At 42.6% G+C, this 19,897-nt stretch overlaps 3 protein-coding genes across 4 annotated transcripts; all 3 read right to left on the bottom strand.

Moving 5' to 3' along the window:
* Nucleotides 1–686: 686 nt before the first annotated feature.
* LOC114438592 (protein lifeguard 2-like) lies at nucleotides 687–4,550 on the bottom strand. Its single transcript, XM_028410065.1, has 12 exons — nucleotides 4,341–4,550; nucleotides 3,397–3,487; nucleotides 3,174–3,262; nucleotides 2,942–3,006; nucleotides 2,809–2,862; nucleotides 2,669–2,719; nucleotides 2,544–2,583; nucleotides 2,409–2,446; nucleotides 2,213–2,300; nucleotides 1,995–2,090; nucleotides 1,791–1,844; nucleotides 687–1,684 (listed from the first exon to the last, which is right to left on the bottom strand). Exons 1-12 carry the CDS (start codon nucleotides 4,353–4,355, stop codon nucleotides 1,535–1,537), a joined length of 831 nt encoding a protein of 276 aa, XP_028265866.1. The 5' UTR covers nucleotides 4,356–4,550; the 3' UTR covers nucleotides 687–1,534.
* Nucleotides 4,551–5,033: 483 nt separating this feature from the next.
* mfsd5 (major facilitator superfamily domain containing 5) lies at nucleotides 5,034–7,546 on the bottom strand. The gene is made up of 2 exons (XM_028409978.1): nucleotides 7,416–7,546; nucleotides 5,034–7,080 (listed from the first exon to the last, which is right to left on the bottom strand). The coding sequence occupies exon 2, from the start codon at nucleotides 6,997–6,999 to the stop codon at nucleotides 5,554–5,556; it is 1,446 nt and encodes a 481-aa protein (XP_028265779.1). The 5' UTR covers nucleotides 7,000–7,080; nucleotides 7,416–7,546; the 3' UTR covers nucleotides 5,034–5,553.
* A 400-nt stretch (nucleotides 7,547–7,946) lies between these two features.
* Nucleotides 7,947–19,264, bottom strand: LOC114439115 (nuclear receptor subfamily 1 group D member 1-like). Of its 2 annotated transcripts, XM_028410885.1 has the most exons (9): nucleotides 19,097–19,264; nucleotides 18,562–18,952; nucleotides 13,162–13,467; nucleotides 12,990–13,078; nucleotides 12,756–12,900; nucleotides 10,034–10,590; nucleotides 9,754–9,939; nucleotides 9,449–9,659; nucleotides 7,947–9,345 (listed from the first exon to the last, which is right to left on the bottom strand). In XM_028410885.1, the coding sequence occupies exons 2-9, from the start codon at nucleotides 18,581–18,583 to the stop codon at nucleotides 9,149–9,151; spliced, it is 1,713 nt and encodes a 570-aa protein (XP_028266686.1). In that variant the 5' UTR covers nucleotides 18,584–18,952; nucleotides 19,097–19,264; the 3' UTR covers nucleotides 7,947–9,148. The 2 variants fall into 2 exon arrangements, with proteins under 2 accessions (XP_028266686.1, XP_028266685.1); XM_028410884.1 differs by having other exon boundaries at nucleotides 18,562–19,264.
* Nucleotides 19,265–19,897: the final 633 nt, after the last annotated feature.

The raw sequence follows: 19,897 nt of genomic DNA, 5'->3' as shown, positions 1-19,897 counted from the left end.
TATTATTCCAGCCTCAGACCTTTCATATGGTGTATTCACAGGCTATTCTTTAATGTCATGACTTCATACTGTTCTTGTCTTCAGCTGTTTTCTACCTTTTAAAATAAGAGCCTTATCTTTTTAAATTCTTAACTGTGTTTCAGCAAATTAAATTCAGATTGCAGATTCTCCAGCAATTCAGAGCAATCCTTCACATCAGCATTCAAAGCAATGCTTCAGCCTCAGCAATCAAACTTGCATTTTCTTCGGGAAATGCTTTTCTAGTTTTAGTTGGTAGCCTAATAATTTTTACTTCAGGGGGAGTCCCTAACTAACTGTACCAGTTGGCTTTTAATCAGTACAGCAGACAGCAGCTGAAATGGTAATTTTAAATTGTGTTCCAAAAGGTGCACTCAAGATTAATGACTGAGGATGCTTTCTATTGTGGCTCTGTAAAAGTTTGTCAGAAGCTGAGGGACGAGTCCAGTCCTTTTGAGCTTCCTGAGGAAAAGAAAAGAGGAGTCCCCAATTCTCACCAAGAAAAACACCCAAGTTTCACATGGGAACACATCAATGTAGAGGTGTTAAAGTGCAATTTAATAATTCATAAAGAACCAGTGACCAGATTTATACGTATTCACCCTTTAATAAATGAATCTGGTAACACCAGTTTTACAATGAAAAGCATGGTGCTCGTAGAACAACAAACATAACACAAGGCCACTTTAAAAGTCTTATAACTAATCTCAAGCATCAAACTATTTTATATCACTCGATATTATGCCACTCTTTCTAAAATGTATCCTCCTGTCATAAAAAAATAAACTTTAAATGTCATAAAATACAGCATTTAAGTCCCTCCACAAATGCAAACATATATATTCATGCATGTATGGCACTGTTATGTTTATGTTTTTCACCACTGCAAAGAAGTATACAAAATAAAACCAATAATCAAAACTGTTCAAATGTTAGAGCAATTTCATGTTCAAACATATGTTAGACCAATGACACAATGTAAATACAAGGAATCGAAGCTTCAGTTAAAAGGAAAACAAAATGTGTAGCGTAACCCAAAGGTGAGTAAATAACATTTTCAGATTGTCACTCAAAACTCAGAAAACATGTAGCTTTTTGTTTTTTATCCAATGTACTCAGTCACTAAATCACCCAGTAGTCCTAATATGACCGTACTTGGCATAGTTTGGGTTGTTTTTAAATAATCGTGCATAACCCATGAAGAATACTCATCTATTATTTCCAGGGGATCTGTGAGATGAAGAGACTTGTAAAGCCTCATACAGGCACCCACTGAATGTTTAATCCACGCTAAAACTGGAGGAGGAGTTTTTTTTTCATGACTTTTAAAGCCAGTAACCTTACACATAGTTTTGGTCATGCTTAGAGAGGAGGGAACGTTATAGACATCTGGGGTGTGAATACTGACACTGCACTGTATAATCTACCAGGCAAAAAATAAAACTGTTACAACTGGAAGCACTGTCAACTGCACCGTAAAAGAAGCTTATTATGTCTGCAGGTCAGAAATATGGGTTTACTCTCGTTTTGTTCCAAAGATTTGAAGGAAGAAGGAGAAGATGTAGACGATGTCCAGGTAAATGTTGAGCGTGGCGAAGACGTATTCTTCTGGACTCATGGTGTACCGCTTGTTCCCCATGAGCAGCTGTGTGTCAAATGCCAAAAACTGCAAGAGAAACAGCAGGGAGGTTTACTTTGGTTGTTTTTGTTGCATATGGTTACTTTGGTTGTTTTTGTTGCATATGGTAGAGTGACTGTTCTTCTGCTCTTACCATAGTAAACAGTATGGCTCCCAAGGCAGCATATGTAGCATCTAACCAAGGAACCTAAGCAGCAAAAAAAATGAATTTACATTTAGATTGGATGTAGAGAACCAATCAAAAGTATGTAGTCTTAAGTTCTGGTGGTCTCAAAATCATCCACATTCCACTTTAACTCAACACATTGTGTCATTATTTAAGTTTATGTTTACTTACATACTGGAAGGGGAGGACAAATGCCAGCACCAGTCCAGAGATGAACATTACCATGCAGAAACTGAAGAGTACACCCTGGTATGATGTCACATCAATCTGGATAGAAAAAAAAACAATATATAATTAAACAGCATTAAAAGGTGATGGGAATTTTTTTAAATTCTAAATCTTGCATGTATGAAATAGCACAGAGCACAGGTGGTAACAATTTTTCTCACCTTAGTCTGGAAGCTGAAGATTGTGACCAGGAGACAGACTGCTGCTGTGATGCCCAGACACATCACCACTGACTTTGTGTTGTAGAAGCTAATAAAGCACACAGCATTTAATATACAGGCCCCACAGACCTCAGGTGTAAAGTAAATGCTTTACTGCTTTTTTATCACTCTGTTATAATAAAACATAAAAGCTTACCTGGACAACATCCCTGTCATGTAGGAGAGGGACAGAGTCTGTAACAGGACATAGCAGGAAGGGAACATTTGTCAAGACTCCTAAACTTTAACATCTTACTTATTTGTTTTACTCCAATATCAGTTGTGCACTTACAAAGACGGAAAGCAGAATCAGATTCCATGGGAACTGTCTCCTGTAAAAAGATAAGAGTTTCAATATATTGAGGCAATGCCACATTTTATATGTAGTTCATTTATTTTTGAGAATGTGTAACTTACCTTGGTGCAGAGCAGCAAGACAGGGTCAGATAGGTGACGAAGAATACGGCACTATAAAGCACAATATTAGATGTGAGTATAAATACAGGTGAAAAAACACCAACAATACTTATATTTTGGTCAACAAACTTGTTGCTTACTATGAGGCCCAGTACCACCCAGGATGGCTTTGAATGTAGTCCTTGATGGGGTCACTAAAAGACAGCCTTTTGTTAGACTAATATGCCAATTATTAGTTCAACATCAGATGAAAGTGAAAGGGGTCACACTCACCAGAATGTGAAAAGAGCTACAATAGCAAGAGTGACCATAAGCTGGATCATCAGGATGGTGTACACCTAAAATAAAGCAACACAGAAATACCATGTATGTTACTGGTACTTTATTACTATACTACGTATATTATTATATTAGGCGCTTAAAGTTTAGTAACTGGAGTTACATTATCAGTGATAAAAAGGCTTTACAATCAGTCTGATAACATAACGCTAAAGCGCTTTGGCACCTTTCGGATGAAGACCCTTCTGATGTTACGGTCATCCCAGGTGAACTCTGTGAGCATCTCCACATCGTTGTAGCAAGGAGCGCTGGTGCCTGAGGAAAACATTCATTTAACATGTTTACCTTTATTTGTTAAATGTAATCTTATGTAATCAAAGCATCCCAATGCATAATAAATATTGTACAATTTTCTGATGAAATACAGAAGGACAAATGTGTAGTCTTACCTGCAGTAGCTTCCTCGTAGCTGGGAGGAGCTGGTGACACCAAGGCCTGTTCACTGGAGGAGCCATTGGAGGCTTTATTTGCAAGTGACAGCTGGTTGGGCAAAAAAAGAGAAAAGAAAAGAAACAACTTGTCATCATTTGCATTATCATTTCAGAGAGGAACATAATTGTATCACACCTTGTTGATATACAGATATTTGATTACTGCTTTTTGACCACCAAGTGAAGTGACATTTTAGATAAACCTTCCATCAGGGAGCTTTTCTTCTCAGTTTTTATTCTCCTTTTACTTTTCCTAAGACACAGCCATCTCTAGGACTTCAAATGACAGTAGTGCTTTCACTTTAACTGAAACTTAAGCTCTTAGGATGACCTGATCCTCAGCTGAAATATCAACTGCTTTAAATAATTGACACTTCACCAGGCAGCTACTTCATCTTGGAATACGCAACAAATAAACAATTTACAATAACCTACATGACCATAAATTCCATAATCACATCATTTTGACTATGGGCCTACAGCAGAAAGGATACAGTATATCAGTTTGTAGGGCTGTGACGCGCTTTAACAGAGCTATAGAAACAGGTTGTCATGACGCAGTTCCCACACATACACACAGTCAATCAAACAATTCATACACAGCATCGAAAACAATTACATCAGCCTAAAATACGACACTAATGAACTACACTGTGAACCAGCTGATTCACAAAAACTGTCATCCAACGTCACATGACGACACGTTTTAATTCATGAAAATGGCCACATCTGGGCGCATTCAAATGTCGCATGTGCGCATTACTGACACGAAAAGGGCATTGTTTGCACAGCCATTAAATTTCTGTTATGTAATGATGCAGCCATCCAACAAACAATGTCTACAAATAAGAGTAAGTTGGTCTTAACTTAAGGTATACACGCATCACTAAAATCACTCATACCTTGCCCTGAGTCATGATGTCCGTCTGCGCTCCAGCAGTAGGTCGGCGGTGTGGCAGCCAGTCACTGGGGCTCAGGTGTCTCTTTTCTTACCGATATACTCCTTGCGGTCTAGCTGAGGACTGACAGTTGTGAATGACTTCAGACGGACCGCGTCTCTTTTGCTGCCCAGACTTGAACACCCTCTGACGATGCAGTGATGTAATCCAAAAACAGCGCAGTTAAGACTGATGCAGATACCCCTCCCTCACTCACAGAGGGACGTTCTAGCAGCATCCAGGTAAAGCTGCACCATAGAGGAGAGCTTGGACTGTACCACCGCGCAGGGGAAAACGGGGAGTCTGGACCTGTGCATGGTGCGTTACGAGGACAGAAGTCCAGAGAAATCTAGAAATAGTCTGCAGCAAAAGTGGCAGAGGGGAGTATAGGGGTAAAATATTGTGAATTTGTCAATTTAAATCAGACATCTTCTCTAAAATTTGAACGATTTAGCATTATCTACATCAATATCCACAATTACATATGAATAACAAATGTTAGAGGTTTTGCTGATTGTGAATTAAATACAGAATAATAGGAAAATAGGATAAGTTAAAGTCTACCTGAGCAACATTTAATGAGAGAAACAGAAATAGCAGATGATACAAAAGCCCACCGAGAACATTCATATGTCCCAAAATACAAATTCACAAACATTCATTTTGTACATGTGGATGTTTATTTGAAGAACAGAGAGGAAAATAAATACTCTTTAGATGAAATATCACAGTAAATCTGACCTTCTGTGCTTGCTCTTAAATAAACAAAATACACATGAGTTGGAAGAAAACCCCCCCCTACAGAAACCAAAGAACTGTGGAAAAGTAAAAAACTGACACTCAGATATCGGTCATCAGACCTGCCATGGCCTTACTTATTTGGGAATTTATTCAGCTTTCTCTGAACTTTAAACTTTGATCTATAGTATTGATTCTTCAGATTCAGGCATACCAAGGCAATAATGGATAACAACTATGGAATGATCTGGTTTTAAGATGGCTGTCCATGGTGTCCAGCAATATATGTGACAACTTGAGTTAGATACCAACAAATAAAGAACACTTTTGAGCTATCAAAACACGTTGGACTGATGCATTTAGCAAATTCCAGACACTACTTCAGTCAGACAAAATTACATTAAATCAAATAAGCATATATATGTGGCCTGTCCCCTCACTACATTTCTCCCTCCCCTCTGCTTCCCTCCAGTCTCAGGTCTGTGTCGTTTCTCCCCAGTGTGAAAAGACTGACAACAGCCATCAGAGCTGCCAGCATCATGATGGCACAGCCTCCAAACATGTGTCTCGTGCCGCCACCACCCTCCCCTCCACCTGTTCCTAATACTTCCCCATGTAGTACCAGCAGACCTAAGCAGGCCAGCAGGTGCAGAGGCAATCGGAACCAGGCCAGGACACCCGCCCGCTTTTCCTCTGGGATCACCCTGCCTTGCAGAAAGCTGACTGCAGGGAAATAGAGACCACAGGCCAGCTCCAGCAGGAGAAAGGCCAGAAAGGATTCATGAGGTCTAGGTTGTCCTGGTGCTGTGGAAAAGGTTAGCATGAAAAAAGAGAAGAAGGCCATTAGCACAGCAACGCAGAGCACATGTCCAGGCTGTAGATGGTACCGAGTGGAGGTGGCTAGCCGGTACAGTAAGGAGCCGGCCATGCTGGAAGCCATTAGGCAAGAGAACACTATTCCTAAAGGAGGTCCATGAGGGTCCAGTACTGGTGTCCACAAGAAAACAAATATGTAAAGTACACTTTCAAACAAAGCCTGGACTCCACCCAAAAGTAGGACTCTCCTGTCTGACAGCAAGCAGCGCAACCCCTCATTACAGCTCCGGGAGAACTGGGCTTTTGCAGACAAACGGGCCACGCCTCCATTAGAATGGCCAAGGAGCAGGGTCTGTTTGTCCCCTTCAGGACTTCCTTCAGTCTCTTCTTTGCCCCAATCAGTCAACACCACCCAGCCACAGCAGCCCAGGCAGGGGACAGACAGGAGAAAGGGAGCCACAGGCCCCAGGTGGAGCCATTCAGCCAGCAGATTAGCCATCAGACCTGCTCCTACTGCAAGGCCATGGTTCCACGTAGCAGCTTTATTAAAGGTGCTGGGGATCCATTCCTTGGGAAAATCGTGGACCTCAACATGTCGGTGCACATACCAGGCTTCAAACGTGGTGGCGAGCAGGGATGTAGAGAGACCCCCCAGGATTCGGCCCACAATCAAAACAAAATAGTCTCTGGAAAGCTTGGTGAGACAACAAGCAGAGTAGGACAGGCAGAAGAGAAGACATGTCTGTCTGCGTCCTAAGGCTTGAGGGAGCCAGCCTGAAAAGGGAGCAAACAGAACACAGGAAGCCAGGCCACAAACATATAAAATGGCTATTTGTGATTCCAGGAAGCTATAGTGGCGGTAGAGTTTGTAGAGGTAAGGGCCCTGGAGCCAGTCTGCCCACAAAGCCAAAAGGTATGCCCGGAGGAATATGCTCTGGAAGCGCCGGAACGCGGGATTGGTTACGGCTGTAGGAGTGGACTGAGGAGGGGTGAGGCGCCGTGCTGTAAGTTCGAGGTTAAGACACAGAGCAAGCAGGAAAATGATGGCCAAATATGCTGTCACCAACATGGTGTTATAAACTGCACCCACTTGAGGTCAAAGCTGAGGTCTTGAGGTCTTTCCAACTCTTTTCTTTCTGATTCTCGGCGCCTGTGAAGAGATATGATGGACAAGTCGCTAGTGGCTAGTACATGGGTGCGTATAAACTATCATCTAGGCATTAAGTTGATGATTTAGCATAAACAACAACAGCTACGGCTATTCACGATATCGGAGATATCAACTGTACGACGTGCTTGTGTCAACGACTTGCTGTGTGTTTAGTTCACTTAAATAAGTCACTGATTTCACAGCGAACCGATTAACCTAAATGCTAATGTTTAGCAGCGCTAGCCTTAAAGCTAATCTGCTAACAAGGCAGAAGTTAGACTTAATTATTGCACGACGTTTTTAACTACATTGTCACGCTGTACAGTTTATCTTACCGTATCATTTGAGAGCGGTCCCATATTAATAAACAGCAACAGAAGACGATGACACAGAGCAACAAAGTGATAGTGGAAGAAACTGCGTGCACAAACACAACATTCAGTTCCGGGATCCGGTGTCTATTATTCCACCACTAGGTGGCACTCCAACTTTACTTTGTGGTTTTTGGGGCTGTAGGTATATTTTCAAACAGCTGGACTGTCCAGTGTGAAGGCATTTTTCGTCTTATCAACTAATGATCAATTTTAAGTAATCTTTGTTTATTTCTTCATGTTTTCTAGTTTGACATACATAATTTACACTATGTGAAACATAGCCACTATGTGGCGTATAGGGTTTTTTATCCTAAAAGTGCCAATATGCACTTTATACACTTCTTTTAAAAGTTTTAAAGTAATATATTTTTCACTTTAATCATAAGTAACAAAAAATGACACAGATGCAGAATAATACATAATTTCAACTTTTATATCATTGTATCATTTCTATTTAGGAAGAAAAATTTACAAAATATACAAGATGTGCTCAATCAGCTGTAATCAAACAAGCTAACAGTGAGAGGACCAATCAAACAAGTTCTCTCACCCAAAAAATATCTCTTGTGTTTGTATGACAAACATTGGGGGGGCAGAGGAAGGGTGCATGTGGAGTGAGTGCTGGTGATTTCAGGGATTATGCTGGTTGGTTATATCATCTAATAGCAGGAAGTGTGTCTAAACTGTCTGAGAATCCACTACTACACATTCTCCTGTGCAAAGCCCCCTTGGTTATAGCCAGACCCAACTTACTTAAGGAAGGTCAATACATTCTTCTTTACACCAAACTCATATGTCCGATCCATCATATCAGTTCAGTAATAGATACATAGATATCAGGGTAAACATAATATTTACAGCAACAAAAATAAAACAAATTAACTACAAAATCCAATGCAGCATTTAGCGTCTCGATCAGTCCAGATGTGAAACAATACTGTGACACTTTTTTTTTGCAAAATAATAGTAATATAAAAATACTTATGAAGTTGGCATATTAAAACTCAAAATGTGACAAATGTTTTCTGGAAGATCAGTTCAAAATTAATAAAAGACAGGATGCATCTTACTGTTTACCAAGTGACACATTAAAATAGTGGTCTCATTCCAGTACTAATGCAGATGGGATGTTGTTGAAACAGTGATACACATATTGCCTTAATATTTCAGGTTTCACTATGTACTATTTACAGGTTCCCTTTTCTCTTAAACTCAAACTGACACAATCATCAACAATGGTCCCTAAATTAATAAGTGATTCTGATCTACAATATCCATCCTTTAGCTGCTGCATAATGATGGTCTGATGATACTGTATAACTTATGGAATAAACAGAAGTGAACTGGCAGTTATTCTTAAGTACACTGTATATAATGAGGAATTTGTCCAAAACTGTAATATTAACTCTACATAATGATTTTCTTTAGTGGAACAAGAACAATATCTTTCAAAAGTTGTTGAGGTTTATGTGTGTATATGAGTTTATATGTGTATTTTTTCTTAAAACATTGCATGAAGATTAATAATAATCAAAAATATGCCCTCATTTATCCGTTTCAAAAACACTCCTCAGATTGCACAATTCCTTGTTCCTCAATATTGAAGGAAGTCCTGGTCCTGCCATTGGAAGAAACACTGTGTGTGTGTGCATTTAAAAGTCTGTGCCTATATGCTCTTTAAGCAAGAGGCCTGCTTAAGGGTCAATGCGAAAGGCCAGCAGTTTGTCGGAGTGCATGTTGTTGAGGGTGCGGAGGTCTGGCAGGCGCAGGAGGAGTTTTGGGAAGAGGGAGGTATCATCTGGGCGACGGCGAGTGATCAGTGACCGTAGGGCGCGAATCAGACCCTCTTGCAATTGCTCCACGGCCCGCATGTCCGAGATGCCAGAGCGGTCTGGGGGACACAGAGAATGCGAAAGTGAGGGGTTGACACCAATAATACATTAATTGTTTTTTAACAAATTGCCACTGCTCTGCAGCATGTGTTCCTCTCTCACCTGCAGAGACCAGCACCACGGCCATAAAAAGGGCCATTTCATCAGGCTCTAGTCCCAGGGAGCCCAACTTCTCACTGAATTCAAACATTGCATCCAGCAGAGAGCCCATGCCCAAAGCCCGCAAGGTGGACAGGGGGTATGTTTGGCCATTGAGGAAGGTCACTGTACGCTCCTCAGCATTGAACAAGGTGCAGAACCTCACCATTAGGACCTGGACATGTAGAAAATGTGAAAATTGGTGAATCTCAATGACAACATTTTTAAATTAAATGTTGACAAGCAAAGTCTATCCTTTAATGTCTTACCTGGAATGTGCCGGATTTTAGCAGCATGACTTGGTCTTGCTGGCTAAGCTCTAGAAATCCTGGGATGCCCTTGGCAAACTCCACCACCTCCTTCACAGCAGGAGTGAAGCACTGAGAGAAGGACTCCCATATCTCCTGACTTGTGCACTCTGCCCCTGACACAGGGCACGCATTAAGAGGACAAGCCTTAAAGAAAGACAAAAAATACACAATAAATTCTTGGTCAAATAAGATGACATACAGAGACATTTGTTTAACTCAGTAAGCCTCATGCACTTACCAGCACTTTAGCTCCTGGAGCTAACTTCCACGGGCAGGAGGGTTTATTTTGGGCACTTCCTGCATTGCGAAAACTGTTATGATTGGACGAGCTGCCCCTTTGAGGTGTTGTAGCATTTGACTGGTTATGATTCTGATTTGTTGACACTAAGTAGGAATAGTGATTGTTGTCCACATTGTGAAATGCAGGTTGGTTGTCATTAGAGGCAACAGGGCATGACTGATAACTCTGGGTGGAGGTGGGGTGGGATAAGACTTGAGCAAAACTGCCATCCTGAGTAAAAGGAGATGTGTTGTTACTGTTGGAGGTGGCAGGGAGGTTGGCTCTCTTGGATGCTCTCTCCTGGTTGCTGCTGCCGTTTGTGGCAAAGATGTCACGATAGGCTCTGGAAATGGCTCCGATGGCCTCTTTTGAGTTGCCATCCTCTGTGCTGGTGGGATTGACTGAAGACGAGTCCATTTCCATGGCGGCTGACTCATTTAGGCTGTTCATGTAGCTCTGCATCTCGTCCAAAAGACGCTGCTTCTCTCTCTTAGGGATGCGGCCAAAGCGCACAGCTGGGAAGGACAAAAGCAGTGGGGGAAAGATCAGCCTCCAGCCTTGTGACAACATGGCATTCAACCTATTTCTGGACTGTTTATTTGCATGTGTAGAATGCCCCCTATCACAGCATATACCAATGATAATGCAGATGTTTGTTTTTACTGATACAGTGGTGCTATTTCGGAAACGCATTGTTTGAGCAAACACTACCCCTGGCAGCTCGTTGCACCTTAACAAAAGCATGAAAAACTGTGTTGAATAATTTCAAGGAGACGATTGCAAGTTGGGAGAAGAAAACTTCCTTTTCCTCAATATACCCCCCCCCCTTCCTCTCACAGTAACCATCAGCTGGAGAGGCTATTTATAGACCCCCTGCTGCCATCTGCTCATCCTCTCCTCTATCCACCCCTGTCTCCTTCCTCTACTTTTCCCTCCCTCCTCTCGTAAGTAGGGCAGTGGGGCAACGTGAGCGTGATGTCACTGGCACTGAGATTGTGAGAGGGAGAAAGATGAGAGGTGGGCTTGAACAACATAAATGAGTTGAAGAGACAGTTGTGAGAACGTGAAGAGGACTGACATGATAGGTGGTGATGTGTGGAAAGGGTGTGTGTGTGTAACTACACTTGTATTGCACCACTTGTGAGAACATATGTGTTTTAATGGGTCACTGTAAGTCAATGTAATGTCCTCAGATGTGATAGATTGGCTAGTGTGAGTGTACTTTTGTGCAAGGTGGGGTTAGAGAGACAAATTGTTTGAACTGGTACAGCTTCAAAGACTTTAGACAGTGAGGCATATGAACCACATAGCAGCAAAGACATATCAAAGTACTGTTTTCCCATATGTTTAACATAACACCTTAAGGCAATGTGTTAGGTCAACTGAGGTGATTCACTTGGCCGTGTAAAATGCACAGTATGTATTTCTGTGTTTGTTTTGCTGCCTGCAGAGTCCCTTGGTGAATATGCGGCTGGTAACATGGCGTGAGATTAATCCTTTTTATCATGGTTAAAAAAGAAGCAAATGCGCACTAATGAGCTGTTGCTCTAAAAATGATGCTCTGGTTAGAGGAAGAAAAGTGTGCCACCATGCCAACGGACTTAGAAATTTGCCTGTACTGCAGAGCCAAAGTCACACAGCTGCCTGGTGTGAAATCAGGGTGTACTATTTATTGTGGGCTGCAGGCAGTTGCATGCGGTTTTCCTGTTTTCGTAATGGTTGAAACAGAGCAAAAAGGGGTTTCTAGGTTGTGGTCCTCAACGCTTTCCAAAATCTCCTCTAAAAAGGGTCGACCTGACTGTTCTCTTATTGAGTTGCATTTTGCCACCCTATTTTCTGTGTTCACAAGAAGTGTGGAGTACATGCAGAAATAACACTAACCTCTTTACTAGATTAGGCAATGCAGAGTACTGGAGGGTGGAGATAAGCAGAAGCCATACTGAGAGGAAGAAGACAGGCGAACTGCACCAAGTAGGTCATGATGTATGAGTGCACTATAGGGCCCAATTCTGTATTGTTTTTCTAGGTCAGCCCAACTGTTTTCTTAATCTGTGATGATAGGTGATCAATCAATGTTCAGCTATCAGAGCTAAAACTGGGCGATAGTAGCATCATGCCTGATAAAGCCTGTCACAACAATGTTTTCTGCATCCCTTGCTTAATTGTTGTCCTGTCCCTTATTAATTGTAGTAAGATGTTCTATGGGCATACACAAGGTAATCAAGTTGACCCTGCTCCAATTTCCTAAAATAATTCCTGTGTTTGCTGCAGTTTTTCAGATGATAGATAGCTTCAGGGACTTCAAGGCTCCTCTTCTCATAAATCATTGTCTGAGGGGGAGATGTAAGAGAGCTGAGGGAACATGGTGGGTACATGGAGGGGGAGGGGCTGTGCAAGAGCATCATGGTATGGTGGGAGCACGCTGCAAAGGGCAGCAGAACGAGTGATACAAAAAGCCAGATGGTGTTCGTTGACTGCGCAGTGACAAAGTGCAAGACAGGTGCAGGTCTGACTGAGCTACTGGCACGTTGACCTCATAAGACTTCCTGCATTACATTTTTCACACAGACCTACATATCAGCACTGTGCTGATTTCTGGCTGCCTATTTCCCTGCTGCTTTTCCTAATGAGAGCACTGTGGCATTCTGGGCAGAACTGCATGAGGGTTGGGATGTCTCACCGTCTCTTGACATGCCAACAGAAAGACATTTCTTGAAACGGCAGTGCTGGCACCGGTTGCGGTTCATGCGCATGATCAGACAGTTCTCATTCTTGACACACATCTTGTAGTTGATGTTCTGCTGGATGCTGCGGCGGAAGAACCCCTGGCACAAATGAGAAAAAAAGACTGGTGAATATACAAATCAACACATTTTTGAAAGGTTCTATATTATTTTTCAGTGCTGTGCCTTACCTTGCAACCCTCACAGGCATGAACTCCATAGTGGAAACCAGATGCGATGTCCCCACACACTTTGCAAAGCAGAACCATTCCACCTGTTTCTGAAGAAGCATAAACAGCCAGTTAGAACAAGTGCAGAAATTACATGACAGTGCATGTCAAGATTGAAAAAAGAAACACTTACTTGTGAAAGTTCCATGGAACCCACATGGCCTCTTTCCTTCAATGGGGTGTGAATAGGAATGCTGCGGAGTAGCTGCTACAGCAGGGCTACTGTAGACTTCTGGAAACTGGAACACCAGTTTGGAGGATGGTGTGTTGCACCCAGATCTTTGTTTCAACGCCCCAATCTCTGTGAAGGTAACCTCCTCGGGAGATGAGGGCTGGGAGTGTGAAGAAGGTGACTGGGTCTGGTATCCACTGGAGGGGCTGCCAGGGCTTGGGCTGGCGCTGCCTGAAGAGCCCGCATACAGAATGACTCCTCCACCTGCTGCAGGGAGAAAACATGGAGGACGTCAGACGTCTGAGCTGAGAATGAACAGGCAATCCAGATATGAGTTGAGGACCCAGTGTAGGCTGAAGCGTCACTCAGATGTTGAAGTGACATTTTTAAGCTGCCGGCCAAATGAAATACATTAAGTGGTGTCATAAAGTTAAGTTGGCCCTTCATTTTTCCTTAGAAATCGTTCAGCTACGCTACAGCGATGGGTGTGATGTGATGTAATGTTGCACAACCTCTGGGCAGCAGAGAGCAGCTCTGAGAATTTGCAGCGTCGTTGCCTCATCCTGTGTGTAATAGGCGTAATGGTGCGCTCAAGCGGATAAAGTGCGCGCTAAAAATACTGCTGGTAGCACAGCAACAAAGCAGGCACGCATCCATAAGAAGCTCCAAAGAAGCGCTGCTTTTTTTCTAAATAATTCCTGCGTCATGCTAATGCAGTATTAAAGCGCTCTGTAAATATGTGAAATGTTTGTAAAGTTTCCCCTCCTCTCTCTCTCTCTCTCTCCCTCCCTCTCTCTCGCTCTCACTCTCCCCTCGCACGCACTTCTAGTCAGGCGTTGTGGATGAGCTGAGACACGACCTCACGTGTCTGCGGGGTCTGCTGCCTCCTCCGCTCCAATAATAGCCTCGCTCCCCTGGCACCGTGCCCAGCGCCAGCTAACAGCACGACACCTGACCGCCGCCTCACATGCATGGACTCCTGACACGGTTACTGGCCGAACCAAATCCGCAGTCTCGTGTTGAAATAGACAATCTGAAGTCAGATCAGTGTTTATAAACAACGCTGACTAGGAAGCTCCCTGAGCGTGAGGTGGCGCAGAGTCTCGGCCTCTGTTGTTCATGCGCCACCAACAGCACAGCAGAATGTGAGTCACGTTTTTGCAAAGGAAAAGTGCACGCACTGCACTGCTGTAACAAGTCAGCGTACAGTAGAGTCCAGCAAAGAGACATTCGAGAACAACCAAAGATTTGCAAAGTATGTCAAATATCAAAACAATCTCCAGCAATCATAACACCCAAAACCAATGCCCAGGCATAGCCTCGTATATGGAAACGGTGCTTATATTCAGCAGTGATCTCCTGTGCTGCTGTCTCTTTGCTGCACAAGGCACTTGTTTAGCTCAAATGTTTTGATAATCCCTCCACCAGCACGTGTTGGTGGATTTGTTGACTCATGCCACAGCCATAGACAGATCCAGCAGACGCAGGCCTTCACCTCACCTCTTCCTGAGCTTACACGCAGACTGTTGATGCCCAACCCCCCCCCCCTCCCCTACGCCACCCAAACACATTGCATGTCCACCTGAAGACTCACATGTACAGTAGTGTTTATGAATGACCCCAGAGCCTCTGTGCTATAAACACTGTCAATTAATATCTTCTTCAACACTCTGTTTTTCATTCCTGAGGCAGGAAGTGGTAGCGTGGGAGGTGTATATTGCAGGCTGTATATTTTATTATCATCATATAATATTATTTAAATTGACATAAAATTTGCATATGTAAACATTTATATGTATCCCCCTAGGAGACATTGATGCTTCAGCATTAAGCAAGTGCATGGTGCCATAGCTTTTCAGGCTACATGGCATCGCCACACCATTACTTATATAATCATCCACCTTTTTTTTTTACATGTTTGTGGGCTTTCCCACGCAGACTAAGAGGATTGTCATGCACTCTGCCACAGTGTGCACAAGACAGTTACAATATAGGTCACTGCAGACAGTATTAATTGGGGAATCAATCAGTCCTCACTGCCCATCTTAGGTTTAGCCTACTCGTGCGAGCACTAATCTGCCTGGGACCAGAAGCTGGCAGAGAAACGTGAGCAGTGAGCACTTCACAGGCTGTCTTCCTCTCCCCCTGTCTCCCTCTTTCTCTCTTGTCCTTCTCATCTTTTACTTTTCACTGGGTCACCTTATGATGCAGGGTTTATTGAGGTGACCATAGTGTCTGTTTGCTCTTTGTGTATAAAGTTTCTAAGTATGGCAGTGGGCTCTTTGTGGCGATGCGGTAACAGAAAGAGATGTAGGTTATGGCCAACAAAAATACAGAACATACCCAATATGTGAACACTACTTTGGTGTTTGCTGGAGACTTCATTACCTCAGGCTGGTGTAAGTAGGTCAATATCACAGGAACTTGATAGAATTGTGTCTATGTGCCTCTGGCTGCAAACTGGTGCTGCATCACAGAGCAGCAGCTCTGGCTCATGCAACTGAGCAAACTGAACAAACTGTGTCATAAGATCCAAACATCAGAACATGATTTTTTTCCTCCGTATTATACCTTGAGCTTACAGTTGTCCTTTTCAAACTTGGCTTGAAAAACATAGTTTTCAGGATTATGGGATTTTTATCAGCAGCAGAGCTGCAGAATGTCAGTGTTATTGATCTGCTATGTGTTTCTGCATCATGATTGTACCTTTAAAGAGCAGAGTCACATTCCCGTTAAAGTAGATGTGTGCACTCAACCTAACAGATGTCCAGTCAGCTTCCACCACTGCAAGGTTTGTGATTCATATTATTAAAAAAAAAGCTTTCAAAACGGTGCATGAGGCGGGAAAACGTGACTAGAAAGGGAAAGTTAATGCATGGAATCGGTGACCCACTGACCAAGCTCTCCCTCACCATCACCGCAGGCGGCTTCAACACAGAAGCGTCCGTGAGAGTGGGAAAGCGGCGGGTGGGGGAGGCGGGAGGAGGAGAGGGGGGAGGAGGAGGGACCGTGTATCTCACGCGTCGCACGCGGCTCTGCAAGGGAAGCCACGTGAGGAAGCTTTTGACGGAGCTTTCATTGGGAAGACATGAAGCTGCGCTCCAGCCAGGAGCCAGAGCTTCTACAGTCCGCCAGGGGCTTATAATTAAAGAGCCGAATTAAATAGAGCAGCATGCTATGCAGCGGGGTGGTCTGACTGTACACCGGCAGCAGCAGCAGCAGCGCTCGCACTGTCTAGTTCAAAATCTGTAGTTTTGAAACAAAAACGTCCCTGATGCCAATGGAATCAATTTAATACTTCAATTTGAAATATGAGGGATATCAATCTTGCAGCATTTAGGCTATGCTTTATTTTTATTACACCTATGAAATGTGGTCCCCTCTGATGATACTTGTCTGAAGGTAAAGCCTGGAACCAGCGTGATAAAGATTCCTGGTCACCAACAACCTCTATCATAGATGCAAATTATGCAGAAAACCTCCACCAAGGGAGAGTCACACAAGGTTTTGTGAGAGCAGCTACAGTGCATGAAGTCATGCACTGGACAGCAGGAATAGTAATTATTCATTTAACTTACTTTGTTTTTAACATTGGAGTATCACATGAGAGCTACACGTATTCCACTGTAGCAGTGAAGCTGCTGTAATACTGCTGCAGAGCACATGTTGGGGTCAGTGTTATAGCTGACCTTTGACATGAGGTCAAGACTATATGTTTTTGTTCTGGCAAATAATTCTTAGTTATTTCAAGGTGATGTCATAAATATGGAATCTATTATATTTTAAACATGAGTTTTGACATATTTTTGTCTTTTAAAATAGTCTAAAACAACACATGGCTCTGTATTCCATACCTTTTGGCTACATGATGTTTTCAAGAAAAATACTGGCCTGTAATGAAGTCATTAAAGATCCTAATACTTATGTAGGAAACTTTATTAACCTTTGGCTGAAAGTCACGTTGATAGGCACGCTCCTCCTTTCAAACCACAGTTTAATCTTTGTAGGTTGGTAAATTGGAGCATATATGCATAATGATGTTTACAAGCTTTGCTTGTCCTACATTGAAACTCTAAAATGATATGATGTTTGTCCCAATGTGGTTGCATTAGTGAAATAAAGTTAATAATAAAATATATGAACCCATGTCAAGGTGGGTTTGCTGTTCCTGTGGGTGAAAAAACAGGAATAGCAAAAGTTGAGATTCACTTGAAGTTAAAAGATGTTGAACGTTTACATATAGTCTATGTTAAACTCAAATCTCCATCCTTATCACTCATTAATGCTACAGCTATAATCGATGAGTATTCACCTAACCCAGTGAAAAAACACTCCCCCACTTTATCAGTGTAAACACAGTCATAAGTGGGTTTTCTCTTGCTTTCAGATAGAGTAACATGTTGACAGAGCACAGGGTGCGTCCATCACCTGTGCTGGAACGTGATCGTCACTGTTGTAAATGATTTACCGTCAAGTAGGAAAGGGAAGCAGAAAGCATGTGCGCCTTTGGCTGACCTCGTGAAAACGCCGCTTAATGCCACTTAACGGATAGAAGCCCTGTGGTTATCAACTTTGATAGATTATACTGCACCAATAACTTCGACAATAGAAACAAACACACCCTTTACTCCATAGTTTGTTTTCCCCATGACACAGCACAGTATGCAGTTCAAAGTTAAAAGCACTGACAGATTATGGCTGCACTGACAGCCTGTCTACTGTAGCTCCACGTGAGTTTGTTTTCATAGAGAGGAACAGGAAGTGGCCAGCCCCACTACAACCAGGAGCGGTTAGCTGTCAGTGTAGCGCAGCAGTCCATGCGCAGGGCTTTGACATTTGAACGCAGCGCAGCTACACTGAGGCAGCTTTGCACAAAGTTTTACAGAAACTTTAAATCGTATTTTATTGAGCTTAAAAGCAACCTAAAAATAAGTTATGGCAAATCAATAAACTGTTGCGGCAGCAATTGTCACAAATAGCAAAACAGTTCCCCAGTTTAGTTCTAAATCTAAAACGTGCAAAATGCTGCCTAATGCACTTATTTATGATGTCATAAGAAGTCACACGATATTACAAATATAGTTACTTTGTCTAAATTAGACCAAATAAGAGGTTTGCATTCTAATTTAAAAAATAGGCTAAAGGAAACGTATGATATTCATTGATTAAAGTTTCTAAAATAATGTAATTTTATTATCTAAATAAAATATAAAAATAAAATAACGAATAAAGCACAGAGGTAGATTGGCTTATTGATTGGTGGCAACAGCATGAATGAAACGACCAGTTAATCAATTTAAACTCTTATGTCATAATAAAACGGTTGCTGCAGATCAAACATAGTATTAAAGTTGAACTCACCACCACCAGGGCTGTTATCCATGTCTCTTGTTGATGCTGGTGACTTTAAACAAACTTGAAGACAGACGTCCGTGAATTTCACTAGGCTGGAGCAAAAGTCTTTTGAAAGGAAACGACAAAGTCAAGATATAGTTGTGCGCAAAACACCTGCTCCATAGAGCGCAAAATGGGAAGAAGTGATGGAAATGCGCGAAAAAGTTTTCTCCCCAGTAAAGTATTGGCAGGCGTGTAGTTGTCAGTTCTCTGACAGAGGTGAACTAGACGTGCTGGTTCCTCCAAAGATACCTGGATGCCTTCTGAGCTCTGGAAACTGCACCTCGGCTCGAGCACGCGTGATGTGGCACGAGTGAAGATTAAATGAATCTCATGAATTCCAAGAGAGTCAGCATATCTGTGAACGGAGTGTCAGGCATGACATACACACCCACTGATACAAACACCCACATCAATCACGTTTGCAGGTGAGTAGGAAATGTGACCGCCTTTCAGTTCGCCCCAAGTTCTGTTGTGTCTGTTTGTGTGAGATTTGGCTCACTCTTTGTATCTCGCGGAGTCCTTTCTCTCCCTCTCTCTCCTTCACGCTTTTGTGCATTTTCATTGGCGGGGATGCTGAGCTGAGGGGAGTTTGATGCGCTTATTCGACCGTGGTACGTGTTCAGTAAAGCCACGCTACATGTGCGCTCTGCATGTGCCGGGGAGAGCGCTGCCCTACTGATACACATTTTATGCAAAATACTTGAGCGTGTGGTGCAGAGGGATGGAGAGATTGGACGAAGAAGCACATGGACAATAGGCGTGGCTCACCGTGACTGCTTGTTCTCTGACAAGCAGCCCAGCAAACGGATGGTAAACAGTGAGACATGCCAAACATCATGCAAATGCTAAGTGCCTGTGCGCTAAAGGAAAGTAGATGCGCAACTGGAGCAGTGGCACGCAGTACATGGTTTTGCAAACACTTGATATTGACTGAAAAGTTCGTTTTCTGAACACGTAATTCCACGAATTACTGATTTATTTGTAAGCTAAAAATCAAGCCAAAAGTATATCCGTACTGTGTAAGCTGTGTCTGAGGACGAAGTCAGTGGCCACATAGTTTAAAAAAGGTTATTACGCTACTAAAATTGCAATTTATTGCGCACTAAGAAGTCCAAGCATTCCACCAGGAACAAACTCTGTACACTGCCCGATCACGCATGGTTGTCTGACAACAGGAAAACGCCCCTCCGTGGTCATCCATGGTATTATTTAAATGAAGTCATATTTCCCTTAAAATAATTTTGCTAATGTCAAAAAAGCTTTTGTCTTAATATAATTTCCTAAATGTACACTATCTATC

Source organism: Parambassis ranga, chromosome 7 (genome assembly GCF_900634625.1).
Source record: "Parambassis ranga chromosome 7, fParRan2.1, whole genome shotgun sequence".
Classification (NCBI taxonomy): domain Eukaryota; kingdom Metazoa; phylum Chordata; class Actinopteri; family Ambassidae; genus Parambassis; species Parambassis ranga.
This window is presented reverse-complemented; position numbering and strand designations above follow the sequence as displayed.